At 38.1% G+C, this 20,384-nt stretch overlaps 1 protein-coding gene across 12 annotated transcripts in view; it reads left to right on the forward strand.

The window, feature by feature from the left end:
* Window positions 1-20,384, forward strand: part of LOC108717011 (traf2 and NCK-interacting protein kinase) — a 166,949-nt gene that overhangs the window by 73,209 nt on the left and 73,356 nt on the right. For all 12 annotated transcript variants that reach the window (XM_041563334.1, XM_041563337.1, XM_041563332.1 and 9 more), the window contains exons 3-5: window positions 4,444-4,500; window positions 9,310-9,435; window positions 13,113-13,223. In XM_041563334.1, coding sequence (XP_041419268.1) covers window positions 4,444-4,500; window positions 9,310-9,435; window positions 13,113-13,223 — 294 coding nt within the window. The remainder of the gene's footprint in view (window positions 1-4,443; window positions 4,501-9,309; window positions 9,436-13,112; window positions 13,224-20,384) is intronic.

Genomic DNA, 20,384 nt, shown 5'->3' on the forward strand with positions numbered 1-20,384 from the left:
TTACATAGAAAAATAAAAGCATTTTTAAAAATTAGAGTTACCTAATGTCAGAACGATAACCCAACACTACATCCTTGCCTCTCTTACAAAAGAAGTCTGGTGCACAGCATGAGGGATCGGCACCCTCCCAATTTATATATTTTATTTTTTTTAATTTGTATTATGAAAATAAAAAATACTGGCACACAAGACACAAGACTAAATGTAAGTGGGTGTAACCCCTGCATATTTGATTAAATGTAACATTTTGGGGGCATGCCCCTTCATCTGTGGGAATTGGCCTTCCTGTAATTTGGAGCTTTCTGGATAACAAATCCGATGCCTGTATTTTCATTCTTCAAAAATACCCTTCTAATAATAAAAGAGCTTTTCAGCTCCAAATAAGGAACCCATGATGGATAGAAATGTAGATCGTGACTAAGGGTCTGGCCACACTAGGCGTTTTGGGGAGATTTGCTCGCCTGGCGACTAATCGTCTCGTTTTTGCGGCGACCAATCTCCCCAAACGCCTTCCCTCACTCTGCGCCGGCTAAAATGAAAAAACGCCGGCGCTAATCACACGGGCGAGTTCGGAAAACGAATCGACGTTCAGGTGAATTCAGAAAACGAACTGCATTCCTTAGATGTTAAGTGTATATATATATATATATTATCCATAGTAAAGTTGATTGTTGTGTGGGAAGGAGGTGGATAAAGCAAAGCTGATTGATACGACTTACTGTATGTTACTGGCAAGGGATGTCTCTCAAGATGTGGAGCGGAAAAATCACAGATGACCCACTAAAAAACACATGCCCAAAGAGCAATCATTATCATGCTAACCAAAGACTGTCAGTGCTGTATTGGAAGTTGGGGAGTTTAACAACTGATTCCAGTTGTGCAGACTGAAATAATGAAAAATTTTAGTTCATAATAGTTCAACTATTGCGTGAAAACCCCCCATGTTTTTATTGACTGTTTTCTGAATGAATGGGAACACCTTGACACTCTGCCTCATGGTTATTCTTATGGGTATTGCATATAACTTGGAGCCATATTACCAACTAAATCAATGTCCTCTTTTTTTTGAGTGTTCTGCACACTAAACCATTGTTCCTGCTTCTAATTTACTTCAAATGCTTTTTCAGCCATATTGGTAAAAAGGCAATTGCGTTATAGATGTGTGATATCAAAGTTATTTGAAAATGAATATTCCATTATTCCATTTAGATTCCATTGGTTATAAGGGAATTGTTCTTGCTTGTTGTAGCAGCTGAGAGGCCATGCTTAGCTTGAATAATGCACTGTAGTAGAGAGCTGCAGAGGATGGAGGTGAAGAGATAAAGCACATGCTTTCAAAATATGTTTGATGCAAGCAACAACCAATGCAGGGCAAGATCACATCCATTTCTAATGTGCATACCTTTTATGTGAGCAGTGAAAGCTCTGCAATCCTGTGACAGAAATACCTGCAGTGCTTTTATATCAGTACACAGAGAAACTAAAATCCTTGTCATTTTTCTACTACACCACAAAGCCCATTCCTTCACATGCATCAGATCTTTGCGTATAGGCAAGTATTGGTTTAAAGAAGAAGTCACTAACTTTTCTTAATTAAATGATTCCCTGACTTTCCTGGCACACAAGAATTATTCACAATTGACAATTAGAGAGAAAAAGAAACCTTGTTTGTGACAGTGTGATACCTTTGAATTATAATGGCCACTTATGGAAACCGATTTGTAGAAAACTTTTCCTCTTCCTTTAGACCCATCAATTCACCATTTAATCCCGATTATGATAGGCCACCGGTTGCTCAACTTTCTCATTTTTATAACTGGAACGATTGATTTAGCAGTTAAAAATTATTTGAGTATTTCTGTGAAATTAATTAATTACAAATCCCATAAATTCATACAACAACCAATCAATCCACTCAATAACTTAATGGATTCTTGTGATTGTGAATTAACTATAGTGCTAGTGCTTGTAAATTCATTAAATTGGTTATCTCACTCCATGAACTCGGTGTATTCCATTAACTGATCCAAATACACAAAAAATAAATTATTCTATTGCTATAAATAACTTATAAAGTGCCAGTGCTTTTCAATTCATTAGGATTGTTCTCTTACTGCAAATAAATTATAGATTGCTAGTACTTATCAATTCATTAATCCCAGTCTCTCACTCCATATTCCACCTTCATCAATTATATAAGTTAATTAGTTATAAAGTGACCAGTGCCAATAATCCAACAATTAATCAGTTTAAAATATTTCTCGTAGTTTGAGTATCCCAAGTTACTCCTTGATTATAGACAAGGAAAATGAAAATAGAAAGTTGGTGGAGTTGCTCCCATAGAATCTACCTCGATATTTTTCTTGTCCCTAGGAGCACCATAAAGTGGGAGAAGGCAGAGATTGAAGGGCTGCAGTCTTCTATTTTACCTTTCCTATCTTATTTGTAAAGAGGCTACTTATACCCTAAAAAAACAAATCCTCCAGCTCATGGAAAAGAAAATAGAGTTGAGAAAAAAGATCAGGGAAAATATGAACGCTAAAATTACCCTGCAACTGTAGGGTGAAAAGAAAACAGTTTTGCAAAAAAAGAGATGTATATGTTTTCAACTTTGCAACAATGCACTGCTAAGTAGTTCCCTTATGCTCCGAAATGCCACAATCTCATTGGTCAGATGGGCAGACCCGTGATTTAGCATAAACATATGGCAGATTGAAGTAGAACACCTTTGGAAACCCTTAGGTACTGGATATGTTTGATTTTCATTTACCCTACTGAATGCTGAAATCATAGATTTGTGTGACAATGTAGATGGGAGGCATATGTGGCACTTAATGCAAGGTTTTACCTTTATAAACTACGGCTAGGCCCCAATATGGCTACTATCGTATGAGATTAGCAGGAAGCTAAGGGGCAGTGATATTGATGCTTCTCATCAGGCACATTATTAGTGCTGAAACATTCATGCACTGAAAGGATTAATGACAGAGACCATTGTGAACACTCAGAGAATGTCATAAAGCTGAGCAGGCAAGAGAATGTCAGCTGTATCCATGGCAACCATTGGAGTACCCAATTATATTCATACATGAATATTTTTGAATTGGAAATTGGCAGAGTTGAATGTGGGAAGAGTGCCGAGCAACAGAGCAGTTTGACTGTGAAGTGTGTAGGGTTATTTGCCTTTCTGCTCTTTGTAAATTCTTTATGACGGTGAAGGCGCTAAAAGATGCATTGACTATAATGACATGTTTTCCACTTTACATGAAATGTCTATGAGAAAAATAATTTCATCCTCAGGATAATGAAGGCAGTAAAATGTTGAAGGCGAATTGTGGAAAAAAAAAATGCATTGATAATTCTTTCTGAACACCACACAATTATTTTTAGAGTCCCACTGCATTCATGCGTTGTCAGGACCCATTTGTTCTGCTATAGGCCATGTATACTGTTTATTTTTCATTCATTTTATTGGCAAAATAGACCTGTGAGCCCACAATTGCTCAGCACTGTAGTTTGGCAGCACTACAGTCTAGAGTTCAGGTCTCGATGTTCTTTGGAATGAGATTCTATGTTTTCCCTGTGCATGATATCAACACAAGATTGAGCTACAGTTATATGATCTGAAGAGCCAATTCCTATCAAGGCCTATTTTAATAAAACAATTGTCATTCTTTATTCATTTTCTTACTTAATTGTATTGCAGAGGTTAGCAATGCTGCCTTTCAATTCCAGCCAGTGCAACTGCACTCTGGTTTCCTCCCGCACTCAAAAAGGCTAATTGACTCCTGATAAAAACTAATCCTCTGGGGCAGGGAGTGATGATGAAATGAATATAATGATGATACCGTACTAGTAATTATTACTAAGGTAGAATAAAATCATTATTGATGACAAAGCAATCCTATTTTTTTTTAAATAATCTTTAGGCCTGGTGCCCCATATTAAAAAAAGAACCCTTGTATGGAAAGCCCCAGGCCCACATACCAATAATAGTTATTATTCTATATTCTTCTAAATGTATTGTGACATTCAGGAGAAGGAACATCATTTTCCAAACCATTAAAGGTTTGTTTTACCTTTGAAATTGGCTGCATTGTTTTTTCCTGTGTACTAGAGAAGTGACATATAAGGTGCTTAGTCATCTCTTCAGCGCAGAAGTTCTTGACTTATTGAACTATAAATCGTTTGCACTGAATTTCATTTGAGCCCAGAAAAATAATCGAATTCCCTTAAGCCTCACACTTCTACAGTCAAATGGATGTGTTCACCATGCTATTGTGATATTATACAATGCTATTGCTGGCCCTGCACTGCATCTGTCTTTATTCAGTATGGATCCTAGAAGTAATTACAGTTTTTATAAATTAAATTATTTAAATTATATATTAGTGGCTGTTGTATTTAAAACAAATCTTAACAAAATGTTTCTGTGTTTTACAGGGTCGCCATGTTAAAACCGGACAGCTTGCGGCTATTAAAGTCATGGACGTCACAGGGGTAATGTTCATTTCTTCTTGTAATATAAACATGTTAGTGTAGTTTCAAATAAAGTACCTTTAGAAAATGTGGGTCTCCCATACAACTTGATGAATCATAGCCACCTACCAAGGATCTGGCCACCAATGATAAGAAACAAGCTTTTTATTGCATGCCATTCCAAAACCTCAACACAGTCTTTTAACAATGATGCAACTCTTTCAGGGTAGGCAGCAATTATGACATATGTAACTAGGGGGTGAAAAAACCCCAAAATCAAATATTGCAGAACTCACCCAGGAACTTGGAGGGTTATTTATCAAAATCCGAATTTATCCCATTATTTTCTGAAATATACTCTGAACAAATCAGCATGTGTTATTTCCCATTATTTATCAATACATTTTCATGAAAAAATCCAGTTTGGGAAACAACTTGAACAAAATTGTGAACATAGTCAGAAATTTCGAATCGTACACATTTTTTTGATTTTCCACCTGCAAACTTCCAATTTTTTGGGATTTTTGCCTAAAAACTACAAAATCTACGGATTTTTGCACGAAACCAAGCGCAGATCAGTATTTCTTTGCGACTCTCCCATTGACTTATATAGAACTTCAGCAGGTCTGAGATTTTTTCACTAAAAACTCGGATTTTATAGTAAGAAAATAAAAAACCTTTACATTTTTTGAGTTTTTGGCATTCGGACTTTAATAAATAACCCCCTTGGTGTCAGTGCAATGATATCACACTGTGACATGGCCGTGAAGTTGTTGGTGACTGCCATGTTGTCATTAGCTCAAAGTGTAAACTTACATACTGTCCCTCTATTATTGTTCCAGAAGTATTCAGCTCAGCAAAAAAGTTCTCACCCATGGTTACAGATATTCATTGGTGTAACAGTCACCATACTATAGTTTCAGGGATGTCCAGGTGATCAAATAAGCACCAAATGCCACTCAAATTTGTCTTCAGTCTACGTCCCACTTAGCACATAACAAGGTATTTAGAAATATTGCTGCACTGCTGTAGATCTGGCAGTATCCAGAGCAGAAAAATTGCAAGGTGCCCAATGCTGCTTATTCTTGGGCAAGGTGTAGAGTACAGTTGACACTGCCAATACTACATCTTCTCTATGGATGAGCTCTAGGGGCTTAATGCTTCCTGTGGAATTTGTAAATGAGGCCATTATCAAACTAAAAACACCATTAAATGAAACTAATAAAAGTTATGTCACTTATCTTTATTCTTCCTTAATGGACTGGTGGCCTGTGTACTAAAAAGAAAATGGGAAGCTCATGAGTTAATCTACAGTTGTAGAATAATGACTTGCCCCTCTGCAAACTTCTAAACTTCAGTGAGGGTTACATTTCCATTTTTACAAATAAAAGCTTAAATGCAGAAATGACCTTCTTTCATGCTGTCTGCCAGTGAAAGGTGCTCTGGGAGCTTTGTGCACCGTGCTGTCAATCCTTCTCCTTTTCATACATATACATAAAGCACTGCTCCATTTACATTCATAAGAGCTTTTAAGCTGCTGGATATGTACTCTTTATTTATTGAAAGAACTGCCTCTTTACTTCCCAGCCTGAACAGCTAATGAAGGGATGATATTTCAAGGGAGAATTGTTAACCCCCTGTCCCAGGATTATGGATGTTTCCAGTCTGTTCATTATAACTGATTGCTGAGGTTGACTGTTATACAATTCTTTTTTTAGTACATCTTGCAAATCCATCATTTCAAAACATTCACCCGGCTCCCCCATAAACTCGTTCAAAACAAGTACAGCAACCCCCAGTGTGCACACAAACATTTGTTTAATACCCAAACACTCATTTATATAACCAGCACAGCACGCACATTTACACACTAAGCACATTTACTGTGCAGCATGTACACTAACACTCATTCTGTACCAGCACATGTGTATGCACCTTAAAGGGACACTGTCATGGGAAAAAAAAATGTATTTTTCAAAATGAATCAGTTAATAGTACTGCTCCGGCAGAATTCTGCACTGAAATCCATTTCTAAAAAGAGCAAACAGATTTTTTTATATTCAATTTTGAAATCTGACATGGGGCTAGACATATTGTCAATTTCCCAGCTGCCCCAAGTCATGTGACTTGTGCTCTGATAAACTTCAATCACTCTTTACTGCTGTACTGCAAGTTGGAGTGATATCACCCCCCTCCCTTTTCCCCCCCAGCAGCCTAACAAAAGAACAATGGGAAGGTAACCAGATAGCAGCTCCCTAACACAAGATAACAGATGCCTGGTAGATCTAAGAACAGCACTCAATAGTAAAAACCCATGTCCCACTGAGACTCCTTCAGTTACATTGAGAAGGAAAAACAGCAGCCTGCCAGAAAGCATTTCTCTCCTAAAGTGCAGGCACAAGTCACATGACTGGGGGCAGCTGGGAAATTGACAAAATGTCTAGCCCCATGTCAGATTTCAAAATTGAAAATAAAAAAATCAGTTTGCTCTTTTGAGAAATGGATTTCAGTGCAGAATTCTGCTGGAGTAGCACTATTAACTGGTGCGTTTTGGAAAAAAAAACATGTTTTCCGATGACAGGATCCCTTTAAGACATTTAACACAACTAGCAAAACAAGCATATAACAACCACATAGTTTCACTACAATCACCTAAACTCATTCTACACCAGCATACTCACCCCTGTGCCCATTCTACACCAGTACACAAACCCCTACTCCCATTCAACACCAGCACACACTCCTAAAGCAATTCAGCACACATTCAACACAAATGCAACTACACCCACTGAAAAGCAACACAATTTCTGTGCATTATATTTAAACATGTATTGTGCTGCAGAATTAAAGAGGATGTAAAGATCATTTTTAATTGTGCCAATAAATCTTGAGCATTGTTTTTATTAAAACCAAATAAAAAGTTCCAAAAGAACATTCTAGTCCCTTTTTGGAATGCAGAGATGATTGTGTTTATCGGTAATTATGTGAACAATGATAAAGCAATGCAGGCTTATTTGTGTCCATTAGCACCACAGCTGCACAGACCCTTAGGACCCCTCTCTTGTTATGGGGTAGGGAGAAAGTAGAGAAAGTAAAAGAGGATAATACTTTCCCAATGATGTACCACACAGCAAAATATTCATTAACTTCTGCTTGCTGCATTCTCATCTGCAAGTGTCTTGTCTGCTGCTGTATACATTTCATAATAAGAATCACAGAAAAGCTGTCAATGACGTGTCTTATCTCAGATGAGTGTCAATGTGATGTTTACAAATAGCAGTGACAGATGCCAGAAAAGAATCCTCAGATGTTTATAGTAACTTGTAGTTATGGAAGCTTGTAGTTTATCTGTCGGACACTATTTTAAATGGTCTTGCCAAAAAAATACTAAAAGATGGATAAGATTTTTTGCCAGTACAATACATTTTATTATAATTAGCAAATCAACCTCAGGCAAACTAAATAGATTTATGTCATTTGTCGGTTTGTAGCTTCGAGATCTCAGCTATATCTGAAAGCTACAGTCATAAAAATTGCTTATGTAAGTTAAGATTTTGACCTAATCATAATCACGACTGTGCATCTGTGAATCAAAATCACCGCTGTGCCTTTATTTATATACAGTCAGCTATATAAATGTGAACAATAGGAAAGAACACATGATTATGCATGGTAACTACAATACATCGCATTATGGCAGCTTTAGCTTTCCTTTTCTTGGCCGCCGGGGATTAAGGCACTGGTGATTAATCATGTACTGCTATTGTACGAATATGCTTTTTATAGTTAAGGTAATATGTTCCAAATCATTAGCAATGATGAAAAAAATAAGAGAGCATCAAAATGATGATGGCGTATGCTGAATATGGAGAACAGAATCAAGAATGAGGTGCAGTAAATGCAAGTTGAACATCACACATAGAGATAAACTGACTCTTTGTAGTGAACCACATAATTAAATCACTTTTTAGCACCCTTTTTTTCTCTCCTAAATTCATTATTTGCCCTGGCTCCCCCTTTATATACCCCTATTATGTCAAATCCATACAGTAGGCCTTTCTCCTATGTTTCTTGTCCTTTCTTTCCTTGTACTGCCTAATGCACAGTGTGTTTCCTTTTTTATGTTTTACCCACTCATTTTTCCACTATTCATTCCCAATCTTTATGTATTACTACAAAGCCCTTGCTATTCTCCATGTATATCACACAGGCATCTTTTGTAATAGTGTTTTTGTTTTGTTAAATAGTTGTAGTGGCGGAAAGTTGAAATGCATTTACTGGTGGGGCTTGTAAATCTTAATATCTACACAACATTTATGTGTGATAACCTTCTCTGAAGATGAGGGACCCGAAATAAGTTTGTTCTTAATGAAATAAATCATAATTATAAACAAATGTCCAATATACATCAATAAATAAAATTAAAATGGATTTTAACATGATTTCTTTCATGCAACTGCTATTGAAATATCTGTCTGTCTCTTGCTATTCTCTGAAATTCTTTCTCTGACTATTGAAGCAATGTAGCAGATACTAACGGATTTGTCTTGTGAATAGGAAATAGAGACTTAACTGTAGTTTGAATACACCAAGAGATACACAGGTTTGGGCATTTCTAAGCACTGCTACATTGTTACATTGACAGATACATTTCTTTATTCACTAGCAATTATCTTCTGCTACACCGTATCAAGAGTTAGAACAAGCAGTATGGAAAGGGACAGATAAATACTCCTTTCAGTTGTCATTGCATGTACAAATAACTTCACAATCACATAACATGTTTGATCGAAAATGTTAATGAAAGTATTCTTATTTATTTTGTGTCAGGATGAAGAGGAAGAAATCAAACAAGAGATTAACATGCTGAAGAAATACTCACATCACAGAAATATTGCCACATACTATGGAGCATTTATAAAAAAGAACCCTCCGGGAATGGATGATCAGCTATGGGTACGAATAGGTTCCACAACAAATAACTAACTAGTATATTTATATACCATACCTTACATGCAATGCAAACTTTTAAACATGAAATAAGCCCAATAAAATTGTTTTGCCACTGATATAAGTTCATGCAGCAGTTACAATCAAATGCAAGGCACTATTTAATTATTAAAGGGATACTTTACAGGAGTTAATAGGCTTCCGGGATTTCAAACTAAATGGGAAGAAGATTTAGGTATTTTAATAGAGGAGAAATCATGGAGTCAGATATACCAAAATATCTTCAAAATCTCAACAAATACTCTATTAAAAGAGAACGGATATAAAACACTTGCAAGATGGTATATGACACCGCAAAAACTCCATAAAATGCAAAATACGATCTCTCCCCAATGCTTTAGGGGATGTGGGAAGGTAGGGACATATATGCATATGTGGTGGGATTGCCCTCAAGTAAAAAAAGGTATGGAAACGGGTATTTCAGGAAATATGCAGCATATGCAGGTTAAATATTTTACCTTGCCAAAAAATTGCCTTATTAAATCTAATACCAAAAAATAAAACATATAACGAGCCTACTGCATTACTGATACTTAAAATATGCCTGGTTACTAGAATGTGCATAGCTAAACATTGGAAAGGTTCTATTCCTCATATGTGGGATTTTATTCAGGTTAAAATTAGGGAGGTATTGGTAATGGAGAAAATAACGGCACTGGTAAATAATGAGGTTAATAAGTTCCGTCAAATTTGGGAGCCTTATATCTCCAAATATCCAATTTACACGGGAATAGACCAACGTTGATTATAAGCTATGGTATATATTTTATATGGTTTGTCATATTTAATATTGTTAGTCCCTAATAACTCCATAGTATAACAACCTTATGTGTACTTATGTGTATTTGTTTTTTTTGTTTTTTTTTTGGGGTTATAAATTTAATTGTATGCATAAGAAGGTATATGATAAGCGGTGTAAATATTGCTGTATAATGAAGATAAATGTCAGCAGTATATTGTTATATTAAAAAATAAAAAAATTTCAAATGGAAAAAAATAAAGGGATACTGTCATGAGAAAACATGTTCTTTTCAAAACGTATCAGTTACCGTATATACTCGCGTATAAGCCGAGTTTTTCAGCACCCAAAATGTGCTGAAAAACTCTACCTCGGCTTATATGCGGGTCAGCTAAAAAGGTTGACGCTTACTCAGTGTGTGTAGTGACTCCTCCGTGCTGCCCGTACTTCTCCCCGCTCGTGGCTTCCTCAGCCCCTCCCCTCTAAGCTCTCGTCACACAGTACTCCTCAGCCCTTCCCCTTTTTGCAATGTGTGCGCATTACCGTATTGCGAGAGGCGTAGGCCGTGTCAGTGAATGTGTGACAGGAGCGGGGGCAGAGAGGAGGGGGAACAAACTGATCGGCACAGTGCGGAATTGTTTGTGTTTGTAGTGTGTGTTGCCGTGGGATAGTGTGGTTGTAGGGAAGGTTCTGGTATGGAGGACAAGACGTTTACTAAAGAGCTGGACCAGTGGATCGAGCAGCTGAATGACTGCAAGCAACTCAACGAGAGCCAAGTGCGCACCCTGTGCGAGAAGGTGAGACCGGCCCCGCGTAGCAACGTCTGTAAACACTCCACATACACGCACATAGGTGTATAGCGCTCACAGCATCGTAGCGTAAAAGGCATGATGTCATGAAGGGAACACATCTGTATATAAACGCTTATAAGGACATTTGCTTATGTAGCAAATCTAGTTTATGTCCGTACATGCACGTCCCACACATAAATAATACATCCATACACCCATCAGGGGTTGCTGAGGGTTACCAAAACTGGAGCAAACTTTTCACCTGCTATTGCTACTATTGCTACCCATACAAGGATTTCCTTGTTCATATGGGGGAAAGCACAGCAGTTCATGATCCCTGCAGCTAAATGCCTTTTAAAGGTACAAATATAAAAATTATTTTTGATGAGTGCCTTCCTTAAATCATTTTAGTTTTTTGTAATCTAGCCTGTGGTCAGTAAACACATGGCATAAAGCAAAAATAGTACCAGTTTCTCACCCCTAGGCTTATACACGAGTCAATAAATTTTTCCAGTTTTCTTAGGTAAATTAGGTACCTCGGCTTATACACGGGTCGGCTTATACACGAGTATATACGGTAATAGTGCTGCTCTAGCAGAATTCTGCACTGAAATCCATTTTTCAAAAGAACAAACAGATTTTGTGATATTTCATTTTGAAATCTGACATGGGGCTAGACATATTGTCATTTTCCCAGCTGCCCCCAGTCATGTGACTTGATAAACTTCAGTCACTCTTTACTGCTGTACTGCAAGTTGGAGTGATATCACCCCCTCCCTCCCCCCCCCCAGCAGCCTAACAAAAGAATAATGGGAAGGTAACCAGATAGCAGCTCTATAACACAAGATAACAGCTCCCTGGTAGATCTAAAAACAACACTCAATAGTAAAAGCCAAGTCCCACTGAGACTGATCCAGTTAAATTAAGTAGGGGAAATAACAGCTTGCCAGAAAGTAGTTCCATCTTAAAGTACAGGCACAAGTCACATGAATGGGGCACCTGGCAACTGACAACATGTCTAGCCCCATGATAGAATTCGAAATTGAATATAAAAAAAATCTGTTTGCTCTTTTGAGAAATGGATTTCAGTGCAGAATTCTGCTGAAGCAGCACTATTAACTGATGCGTTTTGAAAAAAACATGTTTTCTCATGACAGTATCCCTTTAAGGACAAAAAGAAAGTAAAAAAAAGCATTGTTTTCTTAAAACTAAATCCATGGGAGAATGTGTTAAAATTCAGAGCTTTCTAGATATGGGGGTTCCCAGTAGAGGATCCCATACCTATATATATATCTGTGTGTTTGCATGCATGCAACATATTGGCAGCAAGATTCATTGATGGGTGGATATACTTTGTAAAAATACAGATACTGAGTATAGTGGATCCTAACAAACAAATCAGTACTTCTCATTTTGAAGACGAGTTACAAGAATTTGTTAAATAATTTTACTTTGTATAAACTTTGGCCAGATGCAGTTAGAACAGGCCGTACAAATAAATTATGAAACAAAATAAATAAAAAAACACTGTGGGCTGATTTATCAAAGATTTCACCATTTTAAAAATACTCTTCTAAAAATCCCATAGAAATGAAGAGAACTTGGGTGAGTTTTTGTGTATTAAGCTCTAAACATGTTTCATATATCTGCCTTTATGTCTGTATCTATATAGTGCTTTTGTAAATAAGCCCAAGTGAGAATTTCCAATGTCACAGATTTGGAAATATATTAGAATGTATTGAGTGTTAATGCTCAAAATCACTGAACCACTGCTTCTCCTGGTTCAAGGTTCACAGATTGTTAAAACCTTGGGAAAGGGGTTAAACAATTATGCATCAGTGCAACAAATAATGTTCATGAGCATAACTATAGAGGGTGGGTGCAAGGACTTACAAGGGTCCAATTGGGATACTGAAGGGTAAGCACTTTCTGTATATTTTAGGGAGTGCTTAAAATTATTTTTGTATGTGGATTGGTATAGTTACACCACTAATGACATTACCAAACTTATTAAAGTTCCTTAATTATGCCAAATATGCCAATGAAATTGCTAATATACCTCAAAAAATATGGGTTTAATCTTTCCGTTCCAGCTGGTAATGGAATTCTGTGGTGCTGGATCCGTCACTGATTTGATCAAAAACACCAAAGGCAATACTTTGAAAGAAGAGTGGATTGCTTACATCTGCAGGGAGATCTTACGGGTATGTCGCTGAATATTCTCTATTATTATTTATAGCTTAAAGAATTTTGGAAGTGTTTCCTCTCTTCACTTGAAAAGTGTGCCTTACTGTCAGTTTTTGTCTGTTTAATTAAATATTCAGTTTCCTCTGCTTTTTTTTTCTGTGTTGCCAAGGGAAATTCACTGGCTTCATAGCTAACTATGAAAGGTTTTTTTTTTTTTTTGGTTTGGAAAGCTGTGAGCCTGCGAGGTCAATTTAAATACCCTGTTAAAATGAAATACTGATAAGCCTGCATACTGGCCGGTTTTACTGGAGCGTAGTAAAGTAATCTCCTTTTTTATTACTAAGATTAATGCCGCGTAACTGTGTATAACTGATGTCGGCAGATATCTGTGTAGTGTTGGCAAGGCTTGTTTAAAATAAAGCTGCTGCTTGAGAAGAAAAAGTAAAATCTGAGAAATCAGGGTTTAATGTGGTGTTAAAAAGTGTACAGGAATGGGATCTGGGGTTTTCCGTATAATGGATGGATCTTTCTGTACTTTAGATCTTCATGCCTCAAGTCTACTAGAAAATCATGTAAACATTAAATAAACCCAACCGGCTGGTTTAGCTTCCTAAAAGGATTTTTATTATTACAGAGAAAAAGGAAATCATTTTTAAAAATTTGGATGATTTACTAAAATGGAGTGTATGGGGCAAATTTACTAAAGGACGAAGTGGCTAACGCTAGCGAAAATTCACAGCATGATGTCATTTTGTCCTCTTTTATTGATGTTTATTGAGGTTTATGGAGAATATTTTACTATTTGCCAGCAATTGCCAGAAAATATTTCTGCATCCCTTTAGATTAAATGGAGGGAGTTGTCATCAACGTGCCACAAGGATTTTTTCTACAGTGACAGCTGTGAATTCTCTCTCTAAAGCATTAAATAGTGTAATAAAGGGCAAGAAAGCATATATATAAAGCTACTGAATCTAATACTCTTGATACAAGGTTGGTTGCCCTTTAGAATGAAAAAGGACTGTTTATCTCTGATTCCTTTCCTTCCTCTTCTAGGTTATGTTAATAAAGCTGTGTCCCTCAGTATAAGCAAGCCATTTGGACATTCAAATGTAGTAATGTAAACGTATAGAAAAAAGATTATGTGTTTACAAACGAAATAGAAGAGGCACATTTTCCCTTTAAGCAAAAGATGAATGTTATTAACACATTTTACATTAAGAATGGCATTACTATTTTTTTTATCTTGTGGTTAAGTTCACAGTTGCAGCTATTATTCCATGAATTATAGGGACAACTAACATATTCACTGAGTTGTTACATTGTAATACACACAGAGGCCAACTGTATGATTTAGATTTATGAATTTGCAAAAGGACCAATGTGTTCATTTAAGCTGATAAATGAACATCTTGTTGTGGATGATGGATCACCCTGACTCCAGTTTAAGCAAAGAAGCCAGTCATTATAGAGACAGATACAAAGATATCTTGATGGGGACTTTCTCTGGTCTAGGAAGCCTTTCTCTGTCTACAATAGATTAATTGTATGATCTAAACCCTTCCCTGTCCAAAACTGTATGACTAATCACAGCATTCAGTTGTAGAATAATAATGTGATGCAGCATTCCTTTTTGCTAAATCGTTGAAATTAAGTAAAGCCATTTAAGAAACATTGTGCAAAACAAGTATACTGATCCATGAGAAAACCAAGATGTCATTTTAAACGGCAGCATACCCCCTTGTTCAACAAGTTGAATGAATAGAGCTTTTGCTGAACTTACTTTTTGTCTATTGTTTTAATTATAAAAAAATCTATGGTTTTCTTGAGCTAAACAGGGCATATGGGGAGACTGAACCTAATATACCCATCAAAACCCGTTTCTGCAAAAAGTATAAATAAATACAATTTCTATGCTGAAATCCAGCCGTTTAACAGTTCTTCTCTTTCTGCATCATTTTAAATCCTGGCAGGGAAGGAGGGACTAAACACTGATGTTACAAATTGTAACAACTTCTCCACAGCTTACAGACAGCATGCAGGAACTACATAACCCACAATGCATTGTACTGTGATGTTCCTTTCCATGTGCAGGGAATTGTGGGATTTGGAGGATGCAGTCTAAGGACAGATGGCTGTTGATACAAAGTAACAGTAGTCAGCCAACTAATCAAAGTAGTCTGACAGATCAGCAGGAGAGCAGGGAGCAAGACTTAGGGAACTGTTCCAAACCATTAAAAATCTTGAAAAGTCTGCATATTTTTAATTGATGTATATTGCAAAGTTGCTTGAAATTATGTTTACTTTTCAAAAAGCTTAAAGGGGTTGTTCACCTTAGAGATAACTTTTAGTATGACAGTGAGAGTGAGACAATTTGCAATTGTTTTTCATTTTTTATTATTGAAGGTTTTTATGTTATTTAGCTTTTTATTCAGCAGCTCTTCGATTCGCATCTTAAGCAATCTGGTAACTAGGGTCCAAATTACCCTAGTAACCATGCATTTATTTGAATAAGAGACTGGAATATAAATAGGAGAGGGCCTGAAAAGAAGGATCAGTAATAAAAAGTAACAATAACAATACATTTGTAGCCTTACGCCCATTTGAAAGCTGCAAAGAGTCAGAAGAAAAAGGCAAATAACTATAAAACTTTAAAAAAATAAATAATGAAAACCAATTGAAAAGTTGCTTAGAATTGCCCGTTTTATAACAAAAGTTTCTTTAAAGGTGAACCACCCCTTGAAGTTATGTTTTTGTGGAGTTCCCCTTTAATAAAAAAAATTCACTTGCTAGAAAACTTTCCGACTCTGACCATTTGATAAACATCACAATACTGTGAATACTTAAGGTTTTCTCAGTTTTATATATGTTTAACCTGCTTCTTAGTATTGAAATTACATATTTCTTGTACCAATCGTGACATCTTATGTGCAGCCTTTCCTTGTTAACAGAATAGGTAACATTCACCTTCTTCACCCTTTATGGCAGAGACACATGTTCAGATTTGGGGAGATTAGTCACCTGGCGACAAATCTCCTCTTCTTCGGGGTGACTAATCTCCCTGAACTGCCTTCCAGCTGGCTAGAATGCAAATCGCTGGTGGGATGGCAGTCGGAGTGCTTAGTTATGAAGTTGCCTGACGTTTCCTCGTGAGGGTTGTTGTTTTTCTGCATGACCAACATTCTCTTGAGCTTCAGTTCATGACTTTTTCTGCATAGTTTGCAGGTAAAATTTAGAATTCATAGCTCCATTGTTGATGGCAAACCTGATGATCTTGCCACCACAATGTTTCACTGATGAATAAGGGTCTTGTGCTTGAATGCAGTGTTTACCTATCACCAAGCATAATGCTTTTCAGTTAACCCAAAAAGTTCTATTTATATGTATTTATACTCTTCCAGTAAACTTCTGGCTTACCCACACAATCTTTAGTATACTGCAGAAGGGAAGAAATGTTATTTTAGGAGAGTAGTAGCTGTATTACTTGCAATCATGCCATATACATAGGGGCACTCTGGCTGTGAGGATGTTGGGTGACATCTTTTCTTTCATTGTGATCTCCTCCACCACCCAATTATGCAGGTTGTTCTCCACTCGCTCATATACCCAGAGGGGGGCATACGGCATGTAGCAGCCCCAGAGCCGATGTACAGAACTATCTTTGGTGGGGCCAAAAAACTGGGGGGGCATTTTGAACATGTTCTTAGCCACTGCTCCCTGTTCTTCTTCCCCCTCACCTTCCTCATCCCAACTGGGGGATGTGCTGCCACCATCCCCAGGAATGGACCTTTCTGTTGTGGGGCCTGCAGGTAGGATAGTGGAGCCAGGGCCTCCTCCTGCCCTGACTCCACGTAGGCCAATGTGGAATTGGGGAACCCCCCCCCCCTAAGTCCTTACCCCCAGTGCGGATACAGGTTGGCTGACCTCCCTCTAGCGAGGGGAGACCTCCCCCTCTGCACTCTCTGCAGCGGTCACAGGATCAATGGAGGCAATAGGTGCATTTGCGGTTGTTAGTTTTGAGGTGGCAAGGGACCCCAGCTCTCCTCTGCCTTCTCCCGGCAAGTGGTCACCACAAGCAACATCTTCTGCTCAACCAGCAGTGGCCAGATCTGACATGGGCGCTGGCACCCAGGGCACACTGACCCATCCTCATGCAGCTCCCGGTACGCAGTACCTCCTAACTGGCCACAAATGGGCACCAACATTCGGGCTCCTGCATGGTCCTGGCCCATATGTATCGATAGCTGGCATCGGGCAGGACCTCCCCTTTTGCTCTCTACGGGCGGGATTTAAAACTTACCGGGTCGCTATCCTCTCGCGGGCCAGTGGAGCAGATTGCTTGTTAAGGCAATATCATGTCCGCTACGGTCACTAGCCAGTCTCACACATAACAATGGCTGCCGTGATGTGGGCAGATTCTGTTCCACCCCCCACTTCTTTGTACCAATTTTGTGCTCTTGGATTGGCCACTTCACAACCTTTCGACATCTTGGGCAGTACTAGCTTGGCCAGAACTGTTAACATCACTGTACACTTCACCTGCTAACTTTTTCACACCCTGCTGTATCCCTGTTGGTGCCAAATGTTCCGCTGCCCTGATTGGTTCTCTATTCCTGCCTTGGCGACTTGGTGCTGAGCTTTCTGGTCTGCTCCCCCAGGCAGCAGTACCCTACTTTAGGCTGTACAGATCACAGACTACTGCAGCACATATTACACTTTCTCTCACACAATATACAGTTCAATAGTGATCCCAGACGAGCCCCAAGTGTAGCACACCCCCATAGGTGGGCCTGAGATTTGTGCTTACAGTGTGTGACCAGGCTATATTGCTTGTAGTCTGCCCTAGACCCACTGGTACCCAAACAATTAGACTCCTCTTTGCCTAAAAGGATCCAAATCAGAGAGAGGCTTCTTGCAGCAATAACTGTTTTATTAACAGTAGAACAGTCCAATAAATGAAATGAGCAGTCATTCCTTTAAATCAGATTAATATAACAGTGGCAAGTCCCTCCCAGGGATGAAATAGGCAAAATAATAAGTTACCACATGGGCTTGGGATCCTCAGCCTGGGGTTTTGTATCTTGGCACCCTACCTGGTCTTCAACTCACCTACTGAAGTCCCTGCACTAGTGGTATACACACCACAGGGTCCTAACACCACTATTTCTCCTCGTTGGAGTGACAGGCTGCTCACTATCTTCCCTGAGCCTTCCACTTGCTTCTAAGAGTGACTATAACACAACTAGCTGTCACTAGCTATCTATATTATACTAGTTATCTATAATATAACCCAACTGGAGCCCATGGCCTGTAACAACTTCCCAGAGAGGTTAGGTCCCAGAAAGACCCTGAGCACATGGTGCTATGCCCTTTTATGCCACCTACTGGACACCTACTTATTAAAAGTAATGCTACTATGGTACAAGCCTTTTTATACTATGACCGGAGGTAAACAAGTTAGGGACCACCGTATGGAGTTTAACTTGATGTGGTATGGTGGCTTATCAACTTTATGATCATAACTTTGTAACTAAAAACCCCTGTTTTTGTAAACACATGCACTTGCATATATACTGAATTACTTATGAGACAGGGGACCAGGGAATGTGCATTGATTAATTGGCCAAATCAGTAGCACTTCCATTGCACTTAAACATATTTTAACTTAACCTCTGAGTGCTCCCACAACCCCCATTTCTTACCTACAAGACAAGCCATCATTAAATAAATAAGAGGACCAAGGAAAGAGGCAATAGCTGCTTGGGTGGATTAAAGGACCACTTGGGTGCATATAGGGGGAACTGCCTGAGTAAAACACTTGCCATCAGGGTCTCTACACACACCATTGTCCTTCTCTGTTCTCCTGATGGTGAACTCATGAATGCTGACATTCACCAATGCAAGAGAGGGGTTTATTTCATTAGAAAAAAGCCTGGGATTGTTTGAGTATCACATGCCTTGCTTTTGGTGTGCTCATTGATGGCTGACTACTTCTCAGGAGGTTTCCAGTGATGATGTATTGCCTCCATTTTTATGTGATCTGCCAGTGGACTGGTTACATACAAATACTTTGGAAATGGTTTAATGCATCTAATGCATCCACAGAACACTCTTCAAAAAAAAAAATCAGTTTTATCCACGTGGTCTTAAGCAAAATTTAGACTGGCAGCAATGTTTTTTATTAGAGCAATGGCCGTGCTCCATCGTACGATATTATTGGTGCATCTATGGCCACCTTTACTGTAATGGGGGATAATCTTAAGAAGCCATTAAACTTACAAACAATGATGTCCACAGGCATCAAGAGTCAAATGTAGCTTTATATCAGTTACAGTGCAGGAAAAACCTAGGTTAAAAAATATACGGACTGTACCTTTGGTGTAACTGATAAAAAGACCTGCTATTCATTATAAAATGCAGTCTGTCGCCTACAGCTGCAGATACTGTTGTCTCTATGTGAGTTTTAGCAACACTGTGTATAAAGCCCGGCCTTGGCAGTACATACTCTGCATGGAGCAGTTGCTAATTTATACCCAAAAAGCTGCCACGATCATGAGTTGTAATTAGGAGAAAGCTAGCCGTATTACTAATGGCCAGAAACATATGATTTTTTTCCAGGGGGGTAGATCTTACACATTATTTTTTGTTCATTTCTTTTTATAGTTCTAATTGTTTGCAGAAGTACCCCTATCAATGAACTATACAATCAGGACATGTTTATCAATTACAAATAAAACAGCCTAGTCACCATTTGTTCTCAGTGCTGAAAAGCACCATGTGGGCGTCACAGTTTCCACTACAGATTTATTGTAGGCCGAATTTTATTCTGTATCTTTGTGAACATAACACACTATGTTCCGGACTCTTATTCTTGTATCAAGTGCATAAACCAACTTTAAAAGTAGTAAAAATAGTCCAATTCCTGCATGTATATAAAATCTAAACTAAAATCTAAAAGGGTAGAAACTGTTTTCTGTCATAATCTTAATAGATTGTAAGCTCTTTGGGGAAGATACCTCATCTCATTCAGGTTTTTAAATAATTCCTAGTGTGCAGACAATGAATCTCCCTGTCAAATCTCTACATGAACCCCTTAAATAATGTGAAATGCCTTTAAGCAGTGATGTAAATCTAATTCTAAGCCAATTTGTGGGCCCTGAAGCTGATTTGCCTCTTAATTC

The sequence above is a fragment of the Xenopus laevis genome, chromosome 5L (assembly GCF_017654675.1).
Source record: "Xenopus laevis strain J_2021 chromosome 5L, Xenopus_laevis_v10.1, whole genome shotgun sequence".
NCBI lineage: Eukaryota > Metazoa > Chordata > Amphibia > Anura > Pipidae > Xenopus > Xenopus laevis.